Source organism: Rutilus rutilus (genome assembly GCF_951802725.1).
Source record: "Rutilus rutilus genome assembly, chromosome: 16".
Classification (NCBI taxonomy): domain Eukaryota; kingdom Metazoa; phylum Chordata; class Actinopteri; order Cypriniformes; family Leuciscidae; genus Rutilus; species Rutilus rutilus.
In genome coordinates, this window is record NC_140224.1 from 20,416,283 (window position 1) to 20,439,650 (window position 23,368).

General features: G+C 38.2%; 1 protein-coding gene across 2 annotated transcripts in view; it reads left to right on the forward strand.

The window, feature by feature from the left end:
• Nucleotides 1-15,915, forward strand: part of rhbdf1b (rhomboid 5 homolog 1b) — a 43,256-nt gene extending 27,341 nt beyond the window's left edge. The window contains exons 4-18 of one of the 2 annotated variants that reach the window (XM_084433457.1): nucleotides 1,562-1,775; nucleotides 2,008-2,214; nucleotides 4,097-4,219; nucleotides 4,955-5,118; nucleotides 8,142-8,393; nucleotides 8,528-8,639; nucleotides 8,719-8,793; nucleotides 9,943-10,104; nucleotides 10,189-10,289; nucleotides 10,375-10,438; nucleotides 10,520-10,614; nucleotides 12,719-12,794; nucleotides 13,003-13,103; nucleotides 13,250-13,403; nucleotides 14,745-15,915. In XM_084433457.1, coding sequence (XP_084289583.1) covers nucleotides 1,562-1,775; nucleotides 2,008-2,214; nucleotides 4,097-4,219; nucleotides 4,955-5,118; nucleotides 8,142-8,393; nucleotides 8,528-8,639; nucleotides 8,719-8,793; nucleotides 9,943-10,104; nucleotides 10,189-10,289; nucleotides 10,375-10,438; nucleotides 10,520-10,614; nucleotides 12,719-12,794; nucleotides 13,003-13,103; nucleotides 13,250-13,403; nucleotides 14,745-15,164 — 2,320 coding nt within the window. In that variant the 3' untranslated portion in view covers nucleotides 15,165-15,915. The remainder of the gene's footprint in view (nucleotides 1-1,561; nucleotides 1,776-2,007; nucleotides 2,215-4,096; nucleotides 4,220-4,954; nucleotides 5,119-8,141; nucleotides 8,394-8,527; nucleotides 8,640-8,718; nucleotides 8,794-9,942; nucleotides 10,105-10,188; nucleotides 10,290-10,374; nucleotides 10,439-10,519; nucleotides 10,615-12,718; nucleotides 12,795-13,002; nucleotides 13,104-13,249; nucleotides 13,404-14,744) is intronic. The other variant, XM_084433458.1, reaches the window with a different exon arrangement.
• Nucleotides 15,916-23,368: the final 7,453 nt, after the last annotated feature.

The window sequence follows — 23,368 nt, forward strand, 5'->3', positions numbered from 1 at the left end:
ACAGGCTCTGTCCTAGGTTGTGTTTCACAGGGGTACACACTAATGTGTTTTGGTCTTGTTTGCCAGTAAAGTATCTAGACAGGCTTAAAATAAGACACATTTACTTGAGAAGCAAAAGATAAGATATTAATAGATTATTATTTCTTAAACCATTGGTGAAAAGTTGGTCTTAAGCATAAATAAATGTAGTGAGAGAAAAATCAACTTAATGCAAGGTTTATTATCTGAAAACAAATCATATTATTTAACACATCACAAGTGAATTTATTGTGTCTTAAAGGTAGGGTAGGAAATTTCAGAGTTATAGCAATCTAGCATTGAAAGCGTATGATCCCAATACCAATACCAAATACCAATTTAAAGTCCTTTTGAAAAAGCATCTTTCGTGTTAGTTGACTATAAACTTAAGGTTGCAGTCAGTTACAATGATGTTTACTGTCTAATGTTTAAGTCTAATGATGACTTTTTGCTATTGTAAGAGCTATGATATGATAGTACTAATTAATTATAGTCAAGTAATCTCTCTTTTACTGCTGAAATAATTGTAGAAACCAGGTCCTATGTATATGTATTGTATATACTGTGTGTATGTGTGTGTGTGAGTGCATGAGTGTGTGGGTGGGTGGGGGGGTTTGCGGTGTTTAGACATGCCAGTGTTTTTTAAACATTGTTTAGGTGTGTGGTGTTGTGAAAAACTGGTGTAAAACTGTCTGAAGAGAAGCATGTTGGTTTGACTCCAGGAAGAATAGCTGTACTTGTTACAGCTAATGGAGATCAAAATAAATACAAATACAAATACAAATCCCACCCTCCCTTCAGTGCGTCTCCGTCTCCTTCAAATCACATCAACGCACACAGCCAGAGCTGAGTCTGCAAAGCGTCATGAGACCAGAGACGGTGTTAAATTACCTCATGTCTCAAAGCACATAACGTTACAAAAATAATTAACATAAACAATTTACAGAGCTCTTTCTTATACCACCTGACTGCTTCAGATTCATTTTGCCGTTGATAGTGTTGGCAGAGAAACGCATAAATCCGAGTCTGAGGACGTGAACAGAGCCCCGGGTATAGAACATCACTCCGTTGCCATCTTGCAATTACGGTTACAACATGGTGTGAACGCGGCATAAGCTTGTTGTTTTGGTTTAGGAGGAACTGTAAAAGGCGGCTGCTGTTTGTTTGTGGTGCTCTGTGACTATATGTCTTCAACTCTGCAAAGCCTTATAAAACACGCTGATGATGTGTGATGTCTGCGCGAAGGTATGGAAATACATATGTTGACAGGCAGGTAGCAGCAGAAAAACAAATCCATCAATATTAGATATTTATGAATGCTTACAAATCATTCACTCAGAAAGAGTTAATGCACTCAGTCGGAATCGACCATGGATGTTTTGTTTGTCTCGGTTAGTTAGTTTGTTGTTTTGGCTCTTCGCTCAGATTGCCCAAGTGGATTTTATTATTTTTTTCCATTCTCTCTTGAGGGCCTATTAGTTTGTACGCTTGGTGTGGTAAAACTGCTGTATTATTACTATAAAAAATAATGATGTGACTGCAGAGGCACAGCAGACTGGTTTGGGGTCAGCAATGATGTGGATGCCACCCAGAAATGGCAGCGGAAGAGCCTCCGCCACTGCACCCAGCGCTACGGCAAACTGAAGCCTCAGGTGATACGCGAAATGGACCTGCCCAGCCAAGACAATCTGTCCATGACCAGTACCGAGACCCCTCCTCCTCTATACGTACCGCCCGCACAGCACGGCATGCAGAGGGTAAGCTGGACGCATACAGTACATGCATACAGATCCCTTTAACGGTACAATCCAAATTGCTTAAACTGTTCTAGGGAAACCACTGTTTCTATAAACATGGGACTTCCATAAACAATTTACCATTATCATTTACTATAGCTGATGCACACTTTTAAAAGCTGATGGTTTGTGATACAGTCACACAGCGTGATCATGACTCACTGTTTAGGTTTGTTGTTGTCGGTCTCTGCAGATCGTAGACCCGCTGGCTCGGGGTCGAGCATTCCGTAACGTAGAGGAAGTGGACGGCCTCAGTATACCTCAGACCCCCATCACCCCCTGCGCAGCTTCCCTGTGCTCCTTCACCAGCTCCCGCTCTGGCTTCAACCGACCTCCCCGCAGACGGAAGCGCGAGTCTGTCGCCAAGATGGGCTTCAGAGCAGCTGCTGCTCTGGTGAAGGTAAGACCAGATAGAGAGACTACAATGTTAAGCAAGTTACATTAGCACTGCATATGATTTATAACAGTGATTCTAACCAGGGGCCCTCAGTAAACTTCCTTAGAATTGATTTAATTAATTAAAATTTTGACTTCAAATTATTATTTTAAAGTATTGAAAATGAATATATATATATATATATATACAGTATAGAAAAAAAATGAGATATATACATATACATATATATATATATATATATATATATAAGAATTTCTTTCTTCAATAATTATTAAAAATAATTTACTATAAATCTAATGATTTTTTTTCTTCTCATTATCTATTTGTTCTTATTTTATTAATCATCTGGAATCACTAAAATAATTGTGGTAAATTGTTTTTAAATATAAACACTACCTGTTTCTGTTAAAGGAGAACTCCGGTCAATTTTAACATTGAGCTCATTTTTTTGTACATTTGGAGGGCTGTCAGTACAGAGAACAACGACAAAAATCGGTGTTGCCTACAACGTGTTATCCTCGTTTTAAAATTTGCACCCTGTTGACTTCAATGGGGCAAGTTTTAAACCTGCTTTTAGCCTCTTAACATCCTTGATGTGTCATTACAAGTGCACAGGTCATGTGAGTGATTCCTTCGGAGTGAACGCGGGTGAATCTGACTGCAGTAGATGTGAAAGAAATATATAAAAAATGATGTTTATTCAGCCAGCGCACATACCTGTATTTACATCCTGTTTTCGGTCGAAGTCCACAGTAATCGATTGTCGAGTTCACGCGCATAGGTTTAGTACCTATGATCACGCGCGTGAACTCGACAATCGACTACTGTGGACTTAGACCGAAAACAGGATGTAAATACAGGTATGTGCGCTGGCTGAATAAACATCATTTTTTATATATTTCTTGTCAGAAATTTCTTTTTTTTTTCTTTGCTCAATGTTTGATTTTCTTTGCTCAATGTTAAAATTGACCGGAGTTCTCCTTTAATAAAACTGTCTCAAAACAAGGAACAATAGCATAATTCCAGTAGAAATACCAGAGGAGAATATCTTCGATTATTATATTAGGCAATGGAGGGCCTTCAAGTCAAAAATATTGAGAACCACTGATTTATACCATTGTAGATGGTCTATTTTAGTTGCATAGAACTGAATGGCCCCAAAAAGTGATTTCATTCCCCAGATTTCCTGTGAAGTCATTCTCTGGTTTTATTATCATCCTCCGGACATGAACAAAACAAGTTCCCAGACAGGAACAAACAACAGGATAAAGCGGCAGACTCATTTCTGACAATTGCTAGAAAAAAATCAAATCACCCTTTGATTTGAGTCAATAATCATTCCTTAAAATTCGGAAATCTCCTTTGAGCTTGAGTGCCCCAAATGTAAAAGTGACGTGAATGCAGTTGGAACAAGGCAAGGGCCGTCCCATAAACCCAGCCGTAGTGATTATCATAGATTACTTCAGAGGCTCACTTTGACGTCCTTGTAAAGATTGTAATAAACGAATATTACCCTCCCCCCGATAATCTGTTATGTAAAAGTTTATCTCTGGCTTGACTTGTTGGCCTGGGATTTGGCCCAGTTCCATTTAGTGCCTGAGCCCAGATGACCAGGCTAAAGGCCTGGGAACAACGCTAACAGATGGCTATGATAATTCCACTGGAATGTTCAGCTGTTGGTCTGATAGAATATTCTGGAGCAGGTTGAGGTAATCTCCTGCTTGGCCTCAGAAACACAGCACAGCTGCATTGGAAAGGGCATTAGATCTCACCCATTGTTTGTGATGTATAATATGCATATCAAGATCTCATGTACCCTTGTGTTCGTACATGAATATAGTAGTCGTAAACATGATGCTGTTGATGAAGATGACTCTGGTTTTAGGGGCGCTCTCTGCGGGAAGGGACCGTTCGGCGAATGCAGAGGCGCAGTTTTGCTGCTGCCAGTTTCCTAGATGAGGACACTGTGGATTTCCCAGATGAACTGGACACCTCCTTCTTTGCCAAGGTGAAACTGACGACAAAACCTGGCGTTTACAGCCCAGACCACCTCAATGCTGCCACCTAGTGTTGGAATATGTAAAGACCATTGAGGTGAAATATATAAATGCACTACTAGCATCAACTGAACAGCTATTATTAGTTTACCTAAATACTGCCCGACTTCCATTGGTCGACAAACAGATATTCCCTCCCCAAACTTACACTGATAAAGGAGGTGTTACTGTGTCTACTCTAGATGGTTTTAGATATTCAAACAAACTGATCAATGTTTTTGATAGGTTCACAGAGTTACAGTCAGTGACGTCCTGTCAGTCTACAAATGGGTTACAGTTGCCTCTACATATTAAGAGGGATTAGTATTATTTATATATTATTATAGTATTTACTTATATTTAGTATTATCTTTTATTTTTATATTTTACGTTTGATGTCTTTTTGTTGTGTTTTTGTCATTTTTATTAGTTTTTGTTTTTTTGCATTTCTATTTATCTTAATTTAATTTTCTTTCAGTTTTTATAGTAATTTTAGGACTTAAACTTAAGTTAGTTACCAAGGCAACATTTCAAATTTTTGTTTAAAGTTATTTGTAATGGTTTTAACAACTTTAACAACACTGGCTTGAATAGGGAGAATAGCTGAGAAACATATAAAAAAAAAAATATGGGTCATCCAAGAAATTAAACATCAATAATGTTTTTGTACACCTACATGTGTCTGATGTGGCCATTTGTTCCTTTAGGATGGGTTTACACATGAAGAGCTGTCCACATACGCAGACGAGGTGTTTGAGTCGCTTTCTGAAGCTGCCATTAAAGAAACTGATGCCAGTAGAGCTGGAGATGAGAGGGACTTGACGGGCAGTGCCCTAGAGAAGACAGAACTGGAGCGGAGCCATCTTATGCTGTGAGTTACATGTGCACTTGAGTTTGTAACGTTATTCTGATGCTCTTAAATGCTCTTAAAGATCTTACAAACACACTTAACGATTGTAAGGCTGATTATGAATGTAATTTGATACTTACGACTGATTATGCCCAAACGCGCCGACTCCGCCGAGTCAGAGACAGCTGTGTTCAGTCGGTGTTTAAAATCTGTTCCAGTCGTTGGAAATGGTCTGAAAGTGTGTTCAGTTCAGTCTTGTTTCAGCTAATCGTTAAGTGTGTCCCCGGCTTAAAGGGATAATTCACTCGAAAAATTAAAATTAGCCCATGATTTACTCACCCTCAACTCATCCTAGGTGTATATGACATTCTAATACAATCGGAGTTATATAAAAAATATCCTGGCTCTCCCAAGCTTTATAATGGCAGTGAATGGCCGTTTCTGTTTTGAAGTCCATAAATGTGCATCTATCCATCATAAAAGTTCTCCACAAGGCTCCGAGGGGTTAAAGGGATAGTTCGGAGTAAATTCAACCTAGGGTCCTTTGCACCATGACCTCGAGCCAAACCCCCCTCCCCAGAAGCCTTTTTTCCCTTGGTCGAACATTATTAAAGTTAGAGCTTATTTAGAGATATCAGCCGAATGGCTTAGTGCAGGCGCTAACGGATGTATCTCGTAAATTACCCCACTAATAATGCCCAGAATGGTACCAAACTTATCCAGTAGAACAAATAGGTTCTGTACTCATAAAACGAGGCATTGGAAAGTTTGTAAGTACATCAGGAGTTTATTTAAATAACACTTGCCTGATGGCTCATGCTACTGCTAACCCGGACGTCGAGGTCACTTCTGTTATTTGGGAAAAGCATGTAAAAGTCCTGGCAGAAAGCGATGCATAAGGATGTAGTGTAACAACGGCCATTTCCAGGAATGCACTAATATTTTGTTGGTAGTACCAGTAACAATTATTAGTTAAAGGTACAATATGTAAGAATTTTGCATTAAAATATCCCAAAATCTCAAGGCCAGTGTTATATATTTTGTTAAGTTGATTACTTACAATATCCCAAATGTTTCCAACTATTTTTAAATCATGAGAAAATTGCGATTTTAACCAAGGAAACGGGGCGTTAGAGCAGGGGGGAGCTGGGAGTCGCCAGTCAATTGCGTCATATCCGCGTTACCCTCGGTTTCCGCTCGTACTGCGTGGAGTCCTGGACAAATGCGGAAGTTGTAGTTGTAGCGTCTATCCATAGATATATCTATGGCGTCTATCAAGTAACAAACGTTAGCTTGTTTCGTGCAGTCGTTATGGAACACAATTATTCTTTACTGATTGCAGCTGGTTCTGTTGACAAAGCATGCTTAATTTTATATTTTCCAAATGTAGCATTCGGTAATAGTTATGTTTACGTAAGGGAAGTATTATTGCTTTAGATTTGTGATTAGTTTATTGACATTGTTTATCACATCTGGTGTTTATGGCCATGTAAATAAATATAGCATGTGTTATACATAAAGATTCAGTATTTTGTCAAATGATGTGGGTATGTTCGAATATACTTTTACAACAATTGTTTAGAACACGTAAAACTGCGCCACGTTATCACAACAATGAATTCGACAAATACAGTAACATCTATGATAACCAATTTAGTATTAAACCTTACTTTTCTTGCGGTTAAAGGTGCAGTGTGTGATTTTTAGCGGCATCTAGTGGTGAGATTTGCGAATTGCAATCGGTCAATAATTCGCGGCCTTTCCTTGAAATTTCAAACTCGAATGAGAGGCTACGGTGGCCGACGTAGGAAGCCGCGTCTTTTTCTGCTGCTTCTCATTCAAGTTAGTGATGAAACGCGTCTGTCTGTTCGCTGTCGGCTACGGTAGAAACATGACGTCACGATATGGCGACCTTCATAGAAGGGGTGGCCGCGGTTATGTACATATAAATGACTCATTCTAAGGTAATAAAAACATAACGGTTCATTAAGTAAGGTCTTTATACACCACTGAAAACATAGTTATGGATCTTATATTGCATTTCTGTCAATAGATCCTCAGAAATATCACACATTGCACCTTTAATTCATTTTAATGAAATAAAAGTGTGATAAGGTTCAAGAGTCAGGAAGGAAGAAGACGGGTCGGCGTGACTGGGACTCGTACTTTATTAAAATAAAACAAAACAAACAAAAGTCGTGCACAACGCGCATTCACCGTGGCAACCGCGACGGCACAAAACAGTTCAAAAATGAGAGCTCGGATCCACCGGGTTTCTTTCTCTGCGTCCAAATTTCTCTCCAGTCTCTCGTACGAGTCCTCTGTCTCTCTCTCGTTCCAGCACGGTCTCTCCACGCCAATAATACTGCAATAAGACACAGGTGTTCGTCATTTGCACTTGACCTACTTGCGTCCCGCTCGTCTCGTTTCTATATCTCCCGTTACAGACCGCGCTGAACCACGCCCCCCCTCGCCACAAAAAGCATGTCATTAAACGCAACATTTATAAAAATAGAACTTAACCTCGAACTTAACTTAACCATGATTTTTCGATTCCCGTCTGATTGATTTACATCCACGGTGGAGTTGAAAACAACAGTTCCCATCATTCCACGCTCCTTCACATCGTCATCAAGCTACGCCGTTGTTAGCGGCAGAAAATGTTGCATATTATACCTTTAAGACTAAATTGTCAACACTTCAAAAAAAATACAAATAAATGGGCGTTGTTTCGCTTCAGAAGGTCTTTATTAACCCCGGAGCCGTGTGGAGCACTTTTATGATGGATAGATGCACTTTTATGGACTTCAAAACAGAAACGGCCATTCACTGCCATTATAAAGCTTGGAAGAGCCAGGACATTTTTTTATATAACTCCGATTGTATTCGTCTGAAAGAAGAATGTCATATACACCTAGGATGGCTTGAGGGTGAGTAAACCATGAGAGCTAATTTTCATTTTTGGGTGAACTATCCCTTTAAGTGGACTATTCTCTGTCTGTACTATAGAAAAGCTAATTTCTATGTCTCTCCATGTCTCTCAGGCCTCTCGAGAGAGGCTGGCGCAAGGGAAAGGATGGTGCTCTGGTTCAGCCTAAAGTGCGCTTACGGCAGGAAGTGGTTAGTGTGAGCGGTCAGCGGCGTGGACAGCGCATTGCTGTGCCCGTTAAGAAACTCTTTGCCAAGGAGAAGCGTCCTTACGGGCTCGGCATGGTGGGCAGACTGACCAACCGCACCTACCGCAAACGCATTGACAGCTATGTGAAGAAACAGATTGAAGACATGAATGACCACAGGTATTTAACAGCGTTGTGTGTGGGTGCTTGGTGTTGACTATTGAGATTGCATGATGGTCTCTGGATAGATAGATGCATGTAATGATTTATAGGTGTCTGTACTGGGTGATGAATTGAGTTCTTTTATCCCACAGGCCTTTCTTCACTTACTGGATCACCTTTGTCCATTTGCTGATTACCATCTTGGCAGTTTCTATCTATGGCATTGCACCTGTGGGCTTTTCACAACATGAGACAGTTGATTCTGTAAGTAAAATGTGTTTTCGGTTTTGTTGCATTGTGCTTGTGTTTATTATGGTGTGTAACAGGATGTCATCTGTTGTAGGTCTTACGAAACAAAGGGGTTTATGAAAATGTCAAATTCATGCAGCAAGAAAACTTCTGGGTTGGACCAGACTCGGTAAATATATTTACAAAATTTAAACATATGGATTTGCCTTAAAGTTTGTGTAAATTGTAATTGTGCTGCTATGTCTGTATTTATAATACAAAATAATCTTACCACCTTGGGACCCGAAAAACAACAACATTTTCCTTAAAGAGAGGCTTTTAGTCCCTTTTGTAGGTTTCCAATATTCCTTTTATGTTGTTTGAGGTTTTAAGTGCATGTGTAATATTATTATAAAATCGTGTTTTTTAATATCATTTAAAAATACTTACATTTATTATAAAATGCTGTTTACAATTGTCTTATATCAGTGTTGTTATTAGTAACTATAAGTAATACTGACAAAAATAAATGGTAATACTTTACAATAAGGTCAACATTAACTAACATTTAGCAATATATTTTTATACAACATTTAATAATCTGTGTCAATTTTAATGAATAAAAATGCAGTTCTTCATTGTTTATTTTAATTCACAGTGCATGAACTAATGTTGCCAAATACAACTTTTAATTTTAAAAATGTATTAGTAAATGTTGAAATTAACATGAACTACGATTAATAAATGCTGTAGAATTATTGTTAATTGTTATTTCATGTTAACTAATGTAGTTAATTTTAACAAATGCAACCTTGTGTAACGCTAGATAGAAATATTGGTAACGCTCTACAATAAGGTCATTTGGCAACATTAGTAAATGCATTAATTAACAAATAGCAATACATTTGTTGCATTATTTATTTGTATAAAAATACAACAGATGTTGGTTCAGGTCTGTTAAATAATATTAACAGATACAACTTTTGATTTTAATAATGTATAAGTAAATGTTTTAGTAAATTAGTGTTTTGGTAAGTTTATGAATGCTTCACAAGTATTTTTCATTGGTAGTAACTAATGATGTTGTTAACAAAATGAACATTATTGTAAAGTGTCATCGAAATATTTAAATAAATAAATAAAAATGACAGAAGTACATAAAATACTAAAGCTAAATAAATGAACACTAAAAATATGAATAATAATAGATCAATAAAAATAGTGATAAATACTATAACAGTATATAAAAACAATACTAAAATAATTTTATTTTCGTTTGAGTTTAGCGCGTTGCCAAAATGCTCTTGCCTAATCTGCAGTTGTCTTCCCTGTCCTGCAGGAGGCGCTGATTCACCTCGGTGCTAAGTTCTCCCCCTGCATGCGTCAGGATGAGGAGGTGCACCAGCTCATCCAGGAGAAGAAGGACAGCGAGCGCCACTCGGCGTGCTGCGTCCGTAATGACCAATCAGGCTGCTTGCAGACCTCTCAGGAGGAGTGCTCGGTCAGTTCCCGTCTGACCTCGCATGTCTACATTAATGTGTGCACTCGACCTATTTTTACACACATGTCCCTGTAATTTTCGCAGAGTACACTGGCATTATGGGTAAAGTGGCCTCAGCACCCAAGTGCTCCGTATCTAGAGGGGAAAGTGCGTCAGTATGGCTCTGTGTGCCATCAAGACCCCAGGTACAATTCAAACCCTTTTTACTCTTTTACCCATTCACACCGCCTGCGGCCTGAATTATCTTATTTCACACATTTGTGATGTTAGGATTTGTCTGGAGCCTGCCTCGGTCACTCCTCACGAGTGGCCTGATGACATCACCAAGTGGCCGGTGAGTGACGGTTTCTTAACAGATGATTAATATGAACACTCGTTATTGCTTCAGTTGATACACCATTTTTCTCTCTGTCAGATATGCACCAGGTACAGCACAGGGAACCACACTAACCTGCCACACATTGACTGTGTCATCACTGGCAGACCCTGCTGCATCGGAACCAAAGGAAGGTGAGGAGAACCTGCACACACACCACTAGATATTAAGTGATTCAAATGACCTAACAAAGACTGATAGCAGTGACAAATATTAATCCATTTCATTATTTTAAGAGCCTTTAAAAAAAATGCAGCACTTCAATGGTAAACATCTACTGTAAATAGGGCAGTCCAGCGTTTAAAATATTTAAACCGATGATTTAAAATGATGTGCCAATTAATTAATCTACTTAATCGCACATCAAATTTGGCTGAGGAATTACCCCCAAAAGATCATTTAATGAGAAAAGCATCTGGTAGACATTACAGAAAGTATATTTAGAAAGAAATATTTGATTTGATTCAGCATAACATTTACTACACAAAACTTTAAGGCTTCAATGGCCATGATTTCTGTTTCAGAAGCTGCCTCTGAATTGATATTTAGATACAATATATTTTACAGACCAAAACAGTTTGGTTACCAACATTCTTCAAAATGTCTTCTTTTATGTTCCGCAAAGGAAAGAAAGTCATACAGGTTTGAAACGACATGAAGATGAAATGTAAATAAAATGTTATTTTTTGGGGCAAACAATCCCCAATATATGAAATACATTTTTTATTGAGATGATGCTCTAAATAAGAAACTGAAACTACCAGTAGGTGGCGGTACATTTTTACAAAATATATAATAATGTTCTAGTGTTTGGATGTTTTAATACAAAAATCTTACATATAAGTCGACAATACTGGAGTTAATTTGTCAACCATTTGGCTCCTTCATATTGTATGGTTTTGTTTTTTGTTTCGTTGTATGTATTATTACAGAGTGACTGTATATTGTAATATGTTTATATTATCCTATTATTATAAGTTTCTTTTATGAACTTTTAACAATCTGCAAAGGAATCATCACAATATATCTCCAAAATAAAAAAACGAACACAACTTAGAATTGATATTTCAGCTCAGCCATGTTCCATTTGGAATTATAAACATTTATAGATTGGACTAGATTGGTGGCTACAACTAAAAAAGTCAGATGAAATTCTGATAGCTTGTAATGTAAATCAGTGAGATTTTATAACAGTACAGCAAACTACATAAAATGCATATAAATATCAATTGCCACTCCATATCTCCCTATAATGTCTTAGTAAGATGATATTTAAATGCTTAGTAAAATGATATTTAAATGCTTAGTAAGAGGATATTTAAATGCTTTAGTTTTATGATCACGGCTGTTTAGTTTTTACTGTGGGTGGCAAAATATATAATGCAATACAATACAGTGATGATTGAGAGATGTTCAAATAAACATTCTCAAAAGCCTGTTGTATCATTTACCATGATTTTTCAAAGAAATGTTGTATGGATAAGTCAACCTAAGTTGCATCAGTCCAATAAGTGTATATCTTGAAATATTACTAACAATATAAAAGTTATTATTGGGGATATTCTGGGGATATTTAATTTGATTTTATCAATCAATAAATTCCACTAGAAACAAACCTTGTTGTATTATTTTAATTTAATACTGTGAAGCTGCTTTGATACAATCTGTATTGTGAAAAGCGCTATACAAATATACTTGACTTGACTTATTCTTTCTTTTTACTCTATAAAAATAAATCTAGATTTCACAGCAAAAAGACACATGTACCACAAGCTAAAAGGCCTTTTACTTTCTAAACTTTCTTAAAAAAGTATAAACTATCAATCAGACAACGGAAGGCATGTAGTAGATAGATTATATAGGTTTTTAGCATATCATTCATCATGTTGATAATTTAGAGGCCTTAGAGATTTGCAAATCAAACATGATACAGTAGGCTTTATAGGGTTAATAACCCTCTCATGTAATGTTAATCAGACAAAATATGAATTTGAGTTGTGATGCACTCTATTCATGAAAAAAATGGAAGGCCTCATCTAGCTTGGGATGGTGTTATGAACCTTCAGTGTTGAAATAGGAAGGAAATCAAGCTCTGAATTAGCATATGATTTAGGTTTTAAGATAATGAAAACATGATCAAAATTCATATAAAGGTTTCCGAACATTTGACTGGTAGTTCATCTCATGTTGTCCTTTAGCTAGTCAAATTTACAATAGTGTCAATTGTGATCTGCACAGGTGTGAGATTACATCAAGAGAGTACTGTAACTTCATGAAGGGATACTTCCATGAGGAGGCCACATTGTGTTCTCAGGTCAGTGGACATTTCTTCTTGTTGACATATAAGTTTAGATCTTACACATTCTGTTGATTTATCTAGAGCAGTACAGTAGTGCAATAAATTGCCAGCAGGGGGTGTAAAGAGCCACATCTGTGCAAGTGCCTATAATTAAAGTGTACAGACATTTAGCTATAAACTGTAATTTGTATAATTATGGATAAAACTGATTATCCGCTCTCAGGTGCATTGTATGGATGATGTGTGTGGCCTCCTGCCTTTCCTGAACCCAGAGATCCCAGACCAGTTCTATCGGCTCTGGCTCTCTCTCTTCTTGCATGCTGGGTGAGTAGGAAGTGTGATCCGTTGCAGGGGGCCCATTGTGAATTTCGCAATAAATGAAATGCAGTGTCAGATTACTTATCCTTGCTCTTTCTTGACAAAGGTAAAGCCTTGTTTGATTGATTGTGAAAGTCTCTTCCTCTCTGCAGGATCCTGCACTGCCTGGTGTCTGTGTGCTTCCAGATGACCATTCTGAGGGATTTGGAGAAGCTAGCGGGCTGGCTGAGAATCTCCATCATCTATATCCTCAGTGGGATTACAGGAAACCTCGCCAGTGCCATCTTCTTACCGTACAGAGCAGAGGTACAGCCTCATGAGTCTTAAAATCCACACATTCAGTAATGAGATAATTTAATATAAACCCTCAAATGGTAACGGTTAAATCCATTGCCCTTTAATGTTATCCTGTAGTTATTGTATTGTTATACAGCATTATACAGTACGGATATTTACATGGTTAGACTTTTATTTGTCAAATAAATGTAATTATTTTTAAACTTTCTATTTATTAAAGAATCCTGATGCATCATGGTTTCAACAAATACTGTAGCACAACTGTTTTCAACATAGATAATAATAAGAAAGCACCAAATCCGCATATTAACTTACTTTATTTTGATGGTCCACTTTAGACATTCTAACTATAAGTAACTTTGCAACTACATGTTAACTATTATTAGAGTACTAGTAGACTGTCTGCTTAATATCAGCTAACACTTTATTTTGATGCTTCCCCAACAGACATTCGACTGACTATAAGTAACTTTGCAACTACATGTCAACTAACTCTCAATAGAATATTAGTAAACTGTACTATAGGCCTACTGTTAGAAGACTTGATAGTCGAAATATTTGACATGTAGTTGCAAGGTTACTTATAGTCAGTCGAATGTCTGTTGGGGAAGCATCAAAATAAAGTGTTAGCTGATATTAAGTAGACAGTCTAATAGTACTCTAATGATAGTATACATGTAGTTGCAAAGTTACTTATAGGTAGCAGAATGTCTAAAGTGGACCGTCAAAATAAGTGTTACCGCATATTAGAATGATTTCTGAAGGATTATGTGACACTGAAGACTGGATTAATGCCGCTGAAAATTCAGCTTTCCAAAATGCTGACAAAATCGAACTGACCCCAAACTATTCTTTTCCCCCATGGCTTATTACAGGCCTAAATCACGGGTGTAAACGTGCAATTGCAACCTAGATGATGACAACTTCCATCAGTCAAAAAGTTACATGCATGTACGTTCTAAAAATGTCATAATGATGAGTGTGCACTGCATTTGATGAATTACTTCTCGGCTGTTAGTAATGTATGTTCTATAAGTAGCTAGTGTGTAGTATGTAAATAATCTACCAAGTTAGAACTGACATGTGATCTAGTTGTCACTGGGATTTAACGGATAGTACGGTGCACATCCGATGTGCCGATGTTTGCAGAAGTATGTTCACTTTTAGGAATACAGCATAAACGAACATAATACTCAATTGATACAGCTTTTCACATATTATATAGCACCTAAATAGGCATTTTCACCTGGTTATGGCCAGCCATGTTAGATTTATATCCCTGGTTTAGTTGCACCAGTGCAGGAACTCGTTCAAGCCATAGTAACCCCTTCTCTGTCTTTCCAATGCCAGGTGGGTCCGGCTGGCTCTCAGTTTGGCATCTTGGCCTGTCTGTTTGTGGAGCTGTTCCAGAGCTGGCAGATCTTGGCACGGCCATGGAGGGCCTTCATCAAACTCTCATGCATAGTGCTGTTCCTCTTCGCCTTCGGCTTGCTGCCCTGGATAGATAATTTCGCCCACATCTGCGGCTTCTTCTCAGGCTTCTTCCTTTCCTTCGCCTTCCTGCCGTACATCAGCTTCGGCCGCATGGACATGTACCGCAAACGTTTGCAGATCCTAGTGGCACTTACTCTTTTCCTGGGCATCTTCTCCGGTTTCGTCGTTCTCTTCTATGTTTACCCCGTCAAGTGCGAGTGGTGTGAGCTTCTCACCTGCATCCCGCTGACGGACAAGTTTTGTAATAAATACGACCTCAATGCTCACCTCCACTGAGGCCTTGCAGAAGAACGGCTGCAATGGAGGGCAGTTGGTCGCCAACTCCAGCTTTTCTGCAGGCCTGGACTGATTTCATTCTTTTTATATAACATCCTTTATAAAGAAGGTTTTATTGTTTTTAATTTCTCCGGCTCAGAGAAGAGCCCGCCCCAGGAGGGAAGAATATTAGTTACGCCAATAGTGCCTTTTCACTCAGTACCAGCTACTGCCATATCTGAGTCCTGTTAGATCGGAGACAAACCTGTAATGTCTGTAGTGCTACTGCAGTGGTAATATTCGGTAGTGTTTTAGCTACCTGATCACATGTAACACAAAATACAATGTGAAGAAATCACTTAGTGTGCCTTCGTTTTTTTTTCTGGTCATTTTTTCTGCTTAAAATAACGGTTCTGTTCTAGCGAGCTGCCTACGTAGACAACATTTTTTATTTGCATATGGACAATACAAAAAACATTTCATTTAAAAAGTCTAAAAAAAAATGATGCTAATTTGCATCTCAAGTAGTTCGCATAGGCGCCGCACCCAATCCAACGTCTGTTCCAAATAGGAAGCAGCATAATTATGGTGTCTTCTAGGGGAGGATCACATGTGTCCTTTGTGGGGAAACCAGTCCCATAATGCATTAAAGCAAGCTCATTTCTATACTAATATTCATTTGATACTAAAAAGTATCAATGAGTTAAAGCTATTTAAAAATATATAGAGGAGATGAACAAAAGTGACAGTGAAGAAGACAGTGTACAATGTTAAAAAAGATATTTCCAAAAAATGCTGTACTTTTGAACTTTCTATTTATCAAGACACCTGAATTTTCTTTTTCAGTTTCCACAAAAATATTAAGAAGCATAACTGTTTCCAACATTGATAATAATAAGAAATGTTTCTTGAGCACTAAATCAACATATTAGAATGGTTTCTGAAGGATCATGTGATACTGAAGACTGGAGTAATGATGTTGAAAGTTCAGCTTTGCCATCACAGGAATAAATGACTTTTTACTGAATGTTTGATCAAATAAATGCAGCGTTGGTGAAGATAAAATACTTCTTTCAAATACATAAAAAAAGACCCAAACTTCTTAATGTTAGTAGGCTATATAGTTACTGATCAGAATTATTGGCACCCCTGGTAAATATGATCAAAGATGGCTGTAAAATAAATCTGCATCGTTTATGCTTTTGATCTTTCATTCAAAAAATGTGCAAAAATGTTACTTTTCACTGAAGTAAAATAATTGAAAGTGGGGGTAAATCACAATATGAGATAAAAGTTTTTCTTCAAAACACGTTGACCACAATTATTGGCACCCCAAGAAATTTTTAGGAGTAAAATATCCCTGAAGTATATTCTGATTCATATTTATATTTTTGGCACACCAGGGTGACTAGGAACATGAAATTGTCTAGCTATTTCCCAGGAGTATAAATAAGGAAACTCAAATTCCCTTAATCATCCATCACAGTGAGTAAAACCAAAGAATATTGTTCTGATGTGCAGAAAAATGTTGTTGAGCTTCACAAAATAGAAAGTGGCTGTAAGAAAATTTATTCCTAAAGCATTGAAAATTCCTATTTCCACCATCAGGGCAAAAATTAAGAAGTTCCAGAGTTTGAGTGGCCAAAGACTCTTCAAGGATCACAGATGGAGAATTGCAGAGATTAGTTGAGTCTTGGGGGTCAGAAAGCCTATACATTTTTTTTTATAATAAATCAAACAACCCCTACATCACCACATGTTGTTTGGGAGGGTTTCAAGAAAATCCTCCTAGCTCATCCAAAAACAAACTCCATCATATTCAGTTGCCAGACACGACTGGAACATCAAATGGGATGAGGTTCTATGGTCAGATGAAACAAAAAAAATAGCTTTTTGGCAGCAAACCCACCAGATGGGTTTAGTGCAAACAGGGATAAAAAGTACCCCATGCCCACGGTTAAATATACCACTGGATCTTTAATGTTGTGGGCCTATTTTTTAGCTGGAGGTCCTGGACATCTTGTTCAGATATACACAGTATCGTGGATTCTAGCAAATACCAACAGATAAAAAATCAAAACCGAAGGCCTCTGCTAGAAATCTTATAATGGGCCATGGTTGGATCTTCCATCAGGACAACGATCAAAAACAAACATAAAAAACAAAAACAAAAAAGTACCACTGTGTGAAGCTTCACAGAAATCACAAAATGAAGCTTCTGCCATGGCCGTCCCCATCCCCAGACCTGAACCCTATAGAAAATAAGTGTGGTGAACTGAAGAGAAGAAGCACCAAAATGGATCTGGGAATCTGAAGGATCTGGAGAGATTCTGTATGAAGGAATGGTCTCTGATCTCAAGTCAGGTGTTCTCCAAACTCATCAGGCATTATAGAAGAAAACGCTGTTATTTTGGCAAAAGGTTGCAAAAAGTATTTAATAAAAGGGTGCCAATAATTATGGCCAACGTGTTTTGGAGAAAAGCATTTATTTCATATTGTGATTTACCCCCCACTTACAATTCTTTCAACTTCAATGAAAGGTAACATTTGTAAGAATTTTTTTAATTAAAGATCAAAAGCATAAACAATGCAGATTTATTTTTACAGCCATCTTTGATCATATTTACCAGGGGTGCCAATAATTCTGACCACAACTGTATATACACAATATAAATAATATACACATACAGATGTAAATGTTTTTTTTTTTTTTATGAAACTACGTAGATGCCTTTATATTTTAGGAAGAGGGCCCTTTGCATGGATCATCATATTTGAGGGTCATTGCCATCAATAAGTTTGAACATCACTATGTTATAGTGTTGCAGTGTTAGCTTAGCAACATGCTAATGTCAAAGTCAGTTGAAATGTATTGTGAGTCGTGCCTCGGTTCACTTTGTGCAAGCAACTTCATTTGTAAGAACTGCAGGATCAGAATCATTCCATTTCAGTTAGGAAGCTGTCTGTGTACACAGTAAACAACAAGCGCGCTCTCTTTGTTTTGTGAGTGATAATGAATAATAATGTTGATATGAATGAACAATAGATGTCACATCCAAACTCTCCTCAGTTGAAAATACAAGAAATGTAATAAATTTTCTCTATCATTTCTGTTCCTGCAAAAAGCATGGCCTTACGTACCCAGAGCCTCGACGCGTGTGCTCACACGTCTGTTCCTCAGACAGCTGCATGTGTTTGCATACTCATCTGTGACAGAGGATGATTGGCCCTGATCTCAGAGCAGCTCTTTGTGCCGTAAGTGTGTGGGGGAGGTTCACGGTTCGTGTGCTCCGCGCTGCCTGCCATCAGCCTGAAGGATCTGCAGGAGTCTGGAGAGCGCATCACTGCATTAATGGAGCTCCATCTTCACGGTCCAACGTCTCTCCTCCACCTCCTGTAAAAAAAAAAAAAAAAAAACAAGAGAAAAAGGCTCCTCTATTGTGGACTATGCTAATTACAAGTCTCCCATCCCCCGTCTCCCTAATGTAGCAAACACAAAACAGCGAACCCTGTGTTAGTTTAGCCGAAATGGTAATTAAAAGCTAGCTAATTAATGTGTGCGCTGGGCTCCGGTTTGCAGTGGTCGCTCAAGTGCTCTTCTGCTGCTGTTCACAAACAGTGCCACTGTAGCATAAACTCTTAGATCTGTCACAAGGAACAATTCCCAGCATTCCATGCCATCATAAAGCATGCGTTTTTATTTCACCCAAAAATGAAAATTCTTTCATGAATTACTCACCCTCATGTCGTTCCAAACCTGTAAGACTTTTGTTCATCTTCAGAACACAAATGAAGACCTTTTTGATGAAATCTGAAAGCTTTCTGTCCCTCCATAGACAGCTACGCAACTGACGCTTTGATGCTTCAAAAGTTCATAAAGAAACCGTAAAACTAATCCATATGTGAGCAGTTAAGTCCAAAATATTCTGAAGAGACACGATCGCTTCATATGATGAACAGATTGAATTTAGGCTTTTATTCACATATAAACATTCATCAACTCACACATCATTTGTGGTAAACAGAAGCTCAAGCATGTTCGCTTGACGTGCGAGAACCAATGAGGTTCATTCTCATGTTACGCAGCACGTTTGAGCTTCCGCAAGAACCAATGAGGTTCATTCTCATGTTACGCAGCACGTTTGAGCTTCCGCAAGAACCAATGAGGTTCATTCTCATGTTACGAAGCAAGTTTGAGCTTCCGCAAGAACCAATGAGGTTCATTCTCATGTTACGCAGCACGTTTGAGCTTCCGCAAGAACCAATGAGGTTCATTCTCATGTTACGAAGCACGTTTGAGCTTCCGCAAGAACCAATGAGGTTCATTCTCATGTTACGAAGCAAGTTTGAGCTTCCGCAAGAACCAATGAGGTTCATTCTCATGTTACGCAGCACGTTTGAGCTTCCGCAAGAACCAATGAGGTTCATTCTCATGTTACGAAGCACGTTTGAGCTTCCGCAAGAACCAATGAGGTTCATTCTCATGTTACGCAGCACGTTTGAGCTTCCGCAAGAACCAATGAGGTTCATTCTCATGTTACGAAGCACGTTTGAGCTTCTGCAAGAACCAATAAGGTTCATTCTCATGTTACGAAGCACGTTTGAGCTTCCGCAAGAACCAATGAGGTTCATTCTCATGTTACGCAGCACGTTTGAGCTTCCGCAAGAACCAATGAGGTTCATTCTCATGTTACGAAGCACGTTTGAGCTTCTGCAAGAACCAATAAGGTTCATTCTCATGTTACGCAGCACGTTTGAGCTTCAGCAAGGACCAGTGAGGTTCATTCTCATGTTACGCAGCACGTTTGAGCTTCCGCAAGAACCAATGAGGTTCATTCTCATGTTACGAAGCACGTTTGAGCTTCTGCAAGAACCAATAAGGTTCATTCTCGTGTTACGCAGCACGTTTGAGCTTCCGCAAGAACCAATGAGGTTCATTCTCATGTTACGCAGCACATTTGAGCTTCCGCAAGAACCAATGAGGTTCATTCTCATGTTACGAAGCACGTTTGAGCTTCTGCAAGAACCAATGAGGTTCATTCTCATGTTACGAAGCACGTTTGAGCTTTCGCAAGAAACAATGAGGTTCATTCTCATGTTACGAAGCACGTTTGAGCTTCTGCAAGAACCAATGAGGTTCATTCTCATGTTACGAAGCACGTTTGAGCTTCCGCAAGAACCAATGAGGTTCATTCTCATGTTACGCAGCACGTTTGAGCTTCCGCAAGAACCAATGAGGTTCATTCTCATGTTACGAAGCACGTTTGAGCTTCCGCAAGAACCAATGAGGTTCATTCTGATGTTACGAAGCACGTTTGAGCTTCCGCAAGAACCAATGAGGTTCATTCTCATGTTACGAAGCACGTTTGAGCTTTCGCAAGAACCAATGAGGTTCATTCAAGTGTTACGCAGCACGTTTGAGCTTCCGCAAGAGGTTTGTTCTTCCAAGTCAAGCAGGTTCGGTTGACCTTCTGTTTATGTTCGCTGAACAATGTGGATACAAGCCGAAATGAAATCTGTTTATCATATAAAGCGATTTGAGTCTCTTCAGAAAATTTGGACTAAACCACTCAATTCATATGGATTAGCTTTACAATCTCTTTATGAACTTTTGTGTAGCTGTCAATGGAGGGACAGAAATCTATCAGATTTCATTAAAAAAAAAAAAAAAAAATCTTCATTTGTGTTCTGAAGATGAACAAAAGTCTTACGGGTTTGAAACGACATGAGTGTGAGTAAATTATGACAGAATTTTCATTTTTGGGTGAACTATCCCTTTAACTTCTTCGCTAACCCGTCCGCTTCTTCCCCGGTAAGGACAAAGGAGCAGCTGAGGGAAACACTGCAATCAGATCTTTTTAGCAGCTCTATAACCTCACTCAGGCACTTCAGAGGAAATTAGCCATCTCTCGCCCAGCCCCCAGCTTCTCCGTCCACTGGCCTATAGACATGGTAATTTTAAGGTAAGAGGGCCATATCGCAAATCATTGATCATAATCAAATCAACATGCAGGGGGATCCTCTAATCCCACTACTTCAATTGTGCATAACAGCTATTTGCTGATTAGCGGGTCGCTTTCCACCAGAGGGAATATTTGAGATACATTGCTATGACGTCTTTCTCTCTATCAATCTCTCTCTCTAATCTCCTTGATTTCTGGTGTACTATTTTTTAAACAGTGCTTCTTAAATTGACTCCAGGCAGAGTCTGCCTTTCTGTCTGATTTATGCATATACTTTTTTAATGGAATAATACAGAAAAATACAGTGGGTTCAAAAGTCTAGTGAAGCCTACAGTTGATGGGCCCCAGTGACTTCCATAGTATTTTTTTCCCTACTATGGAAGTCAGTGGGGCCCATCAACTGTTTGGTTCCGACATTCTACAAAATATTGTATTTTGTGTTCAGCAGAAGAAAGAAATTCATACAGGTTTGTAACAACTTGAGCGTGAGTAAATGATGGCAAAATTTTCTTTTTTTGGTGAACTATCCCTTTAATCCTGAGGCCTCCTTAGAAAGTTAGGTTCCGGCCCCCTGGTTGAGAACCACTGTGTTAGACGCACTAAGATGTCTCATACTGTTTGGCTTGGCTGATTATGAACATTTACCCGATTTAACAGTTGACCCCTCTGGTCAAAGAGGGGACATTTTTGTCCTCCAGCTGTTGACAGATTAACCACACTTCTGATCAGTGAAATGAGACATCCTGTAGTCCAGTAGGCAATAAAAAAAAAAGAAGAAGCCAGTTATTGGTTTGACCTCTTCTTGAATCTGTGGCAGAGTGGTTATCTTATGCTCCAGATGCAGCTTGTCTAGCTCCAATGTTATCTTTTTCAACATCTTTATCCAATTAATTTCCCAAAATATAATGTTAAAAACAAAATCAACTTTCTTTCAGACCAGGCTCACCACAAAGCCTAAAAAATGGCCACTTTGTATATTTAAGTGTAAGTATGTTATGATGGTAAAATTCTGTCTAAAAAGCCAATAATTGTCAAATGGCAGATATTAAAATGATTAAATATTAAAATTTGTCTGATTAAATTACAAATTAAACACTATCTAAAATCAGCTATTTTAAATGCTAAAAGTCAAGTCAATTCACCTTTATTTCTATAGCGCTTTATACAATACAGATTGTTTCAAAGCAGTTTTCGAGTTCAGCTCTGCTGTGAAACAGCTCTAAAAAGAAAATAGTGTCATCGTTCAGCTGAAGTCAGTTCAGTTCCGTTGTAAAGATCATCAATTATCAAATTAGTTGTAGTTCTACTCTGCAGAAAACAGTGATGTCATCATCTACCTCAGTTCAGTTCTCATTAAAAACTGTCATTGTTCAGCTGAAGTCAGTTTGGTGTTGATTCAGTTCCGTTCAAAAACTGTGTAAAGATCATCAATGAAATTGATGTCATCATTCAGTTCAGTTCAGTTATCCGATAGTGACATTGCAATCAAATCAATAATATTGTTGAATATTGAATCAATACACTCAAAAAAAAAAATAGATTTTCATGATTTATCACAACTTTTCTTATTTTGTCAAATCAACTTAGATAATTAATGTGGCTTCAGATAACATAATATTTTGAGTTTCTGTTGATTAAACCAACCTCCTACTTTGTATTAACTCAAACTTAAAATTTTAAGGCAACCAGGTTACTTACTTTACGTTAAACCAACTTAAATTATATTTTTTAGTGTACAAGCAACAATACAAGCTACAAGTCAATTTGAACATCACAACATTAAAATGTAGAGTATGAAAAATGGATTTTCATGTTGAGATTTGCTAAAAGACAGTGTTATTAAATCTTTGAATGTGAAATAATGGCAAAGGTAATCTAAATGTAAAAGTATAGGAAATGAGCAGGCACAATTAAATATTCAAAACAAATGGCAATAAATAAAATCTAATATCAGCTGTTAACCAATCTGGTATTGTTAGCGGGTCAATTAATCGTTTATCGTGCATCTCTAGCTGTAAGTCATATTCCAGCACTGCAGTGATGGGGATGATAAATGGCAGCGTGTGCCACCGTACCTCCATTCGATCAGGCAGAGGAGTCATACTGCAGGCAGAGGGGTAAAGGATGAGAGGGGGGGGGGGGGGTTGCTGAAAGCCGATTCTGAAACAGGAACCTGGCAGCTGCGCAGCAGGTGGTCAGTGACAGGCTGTCTATCCTCATTGTCCCTCAGATGAGCACGTAGGCCGCAGCAGACCCCCAGAG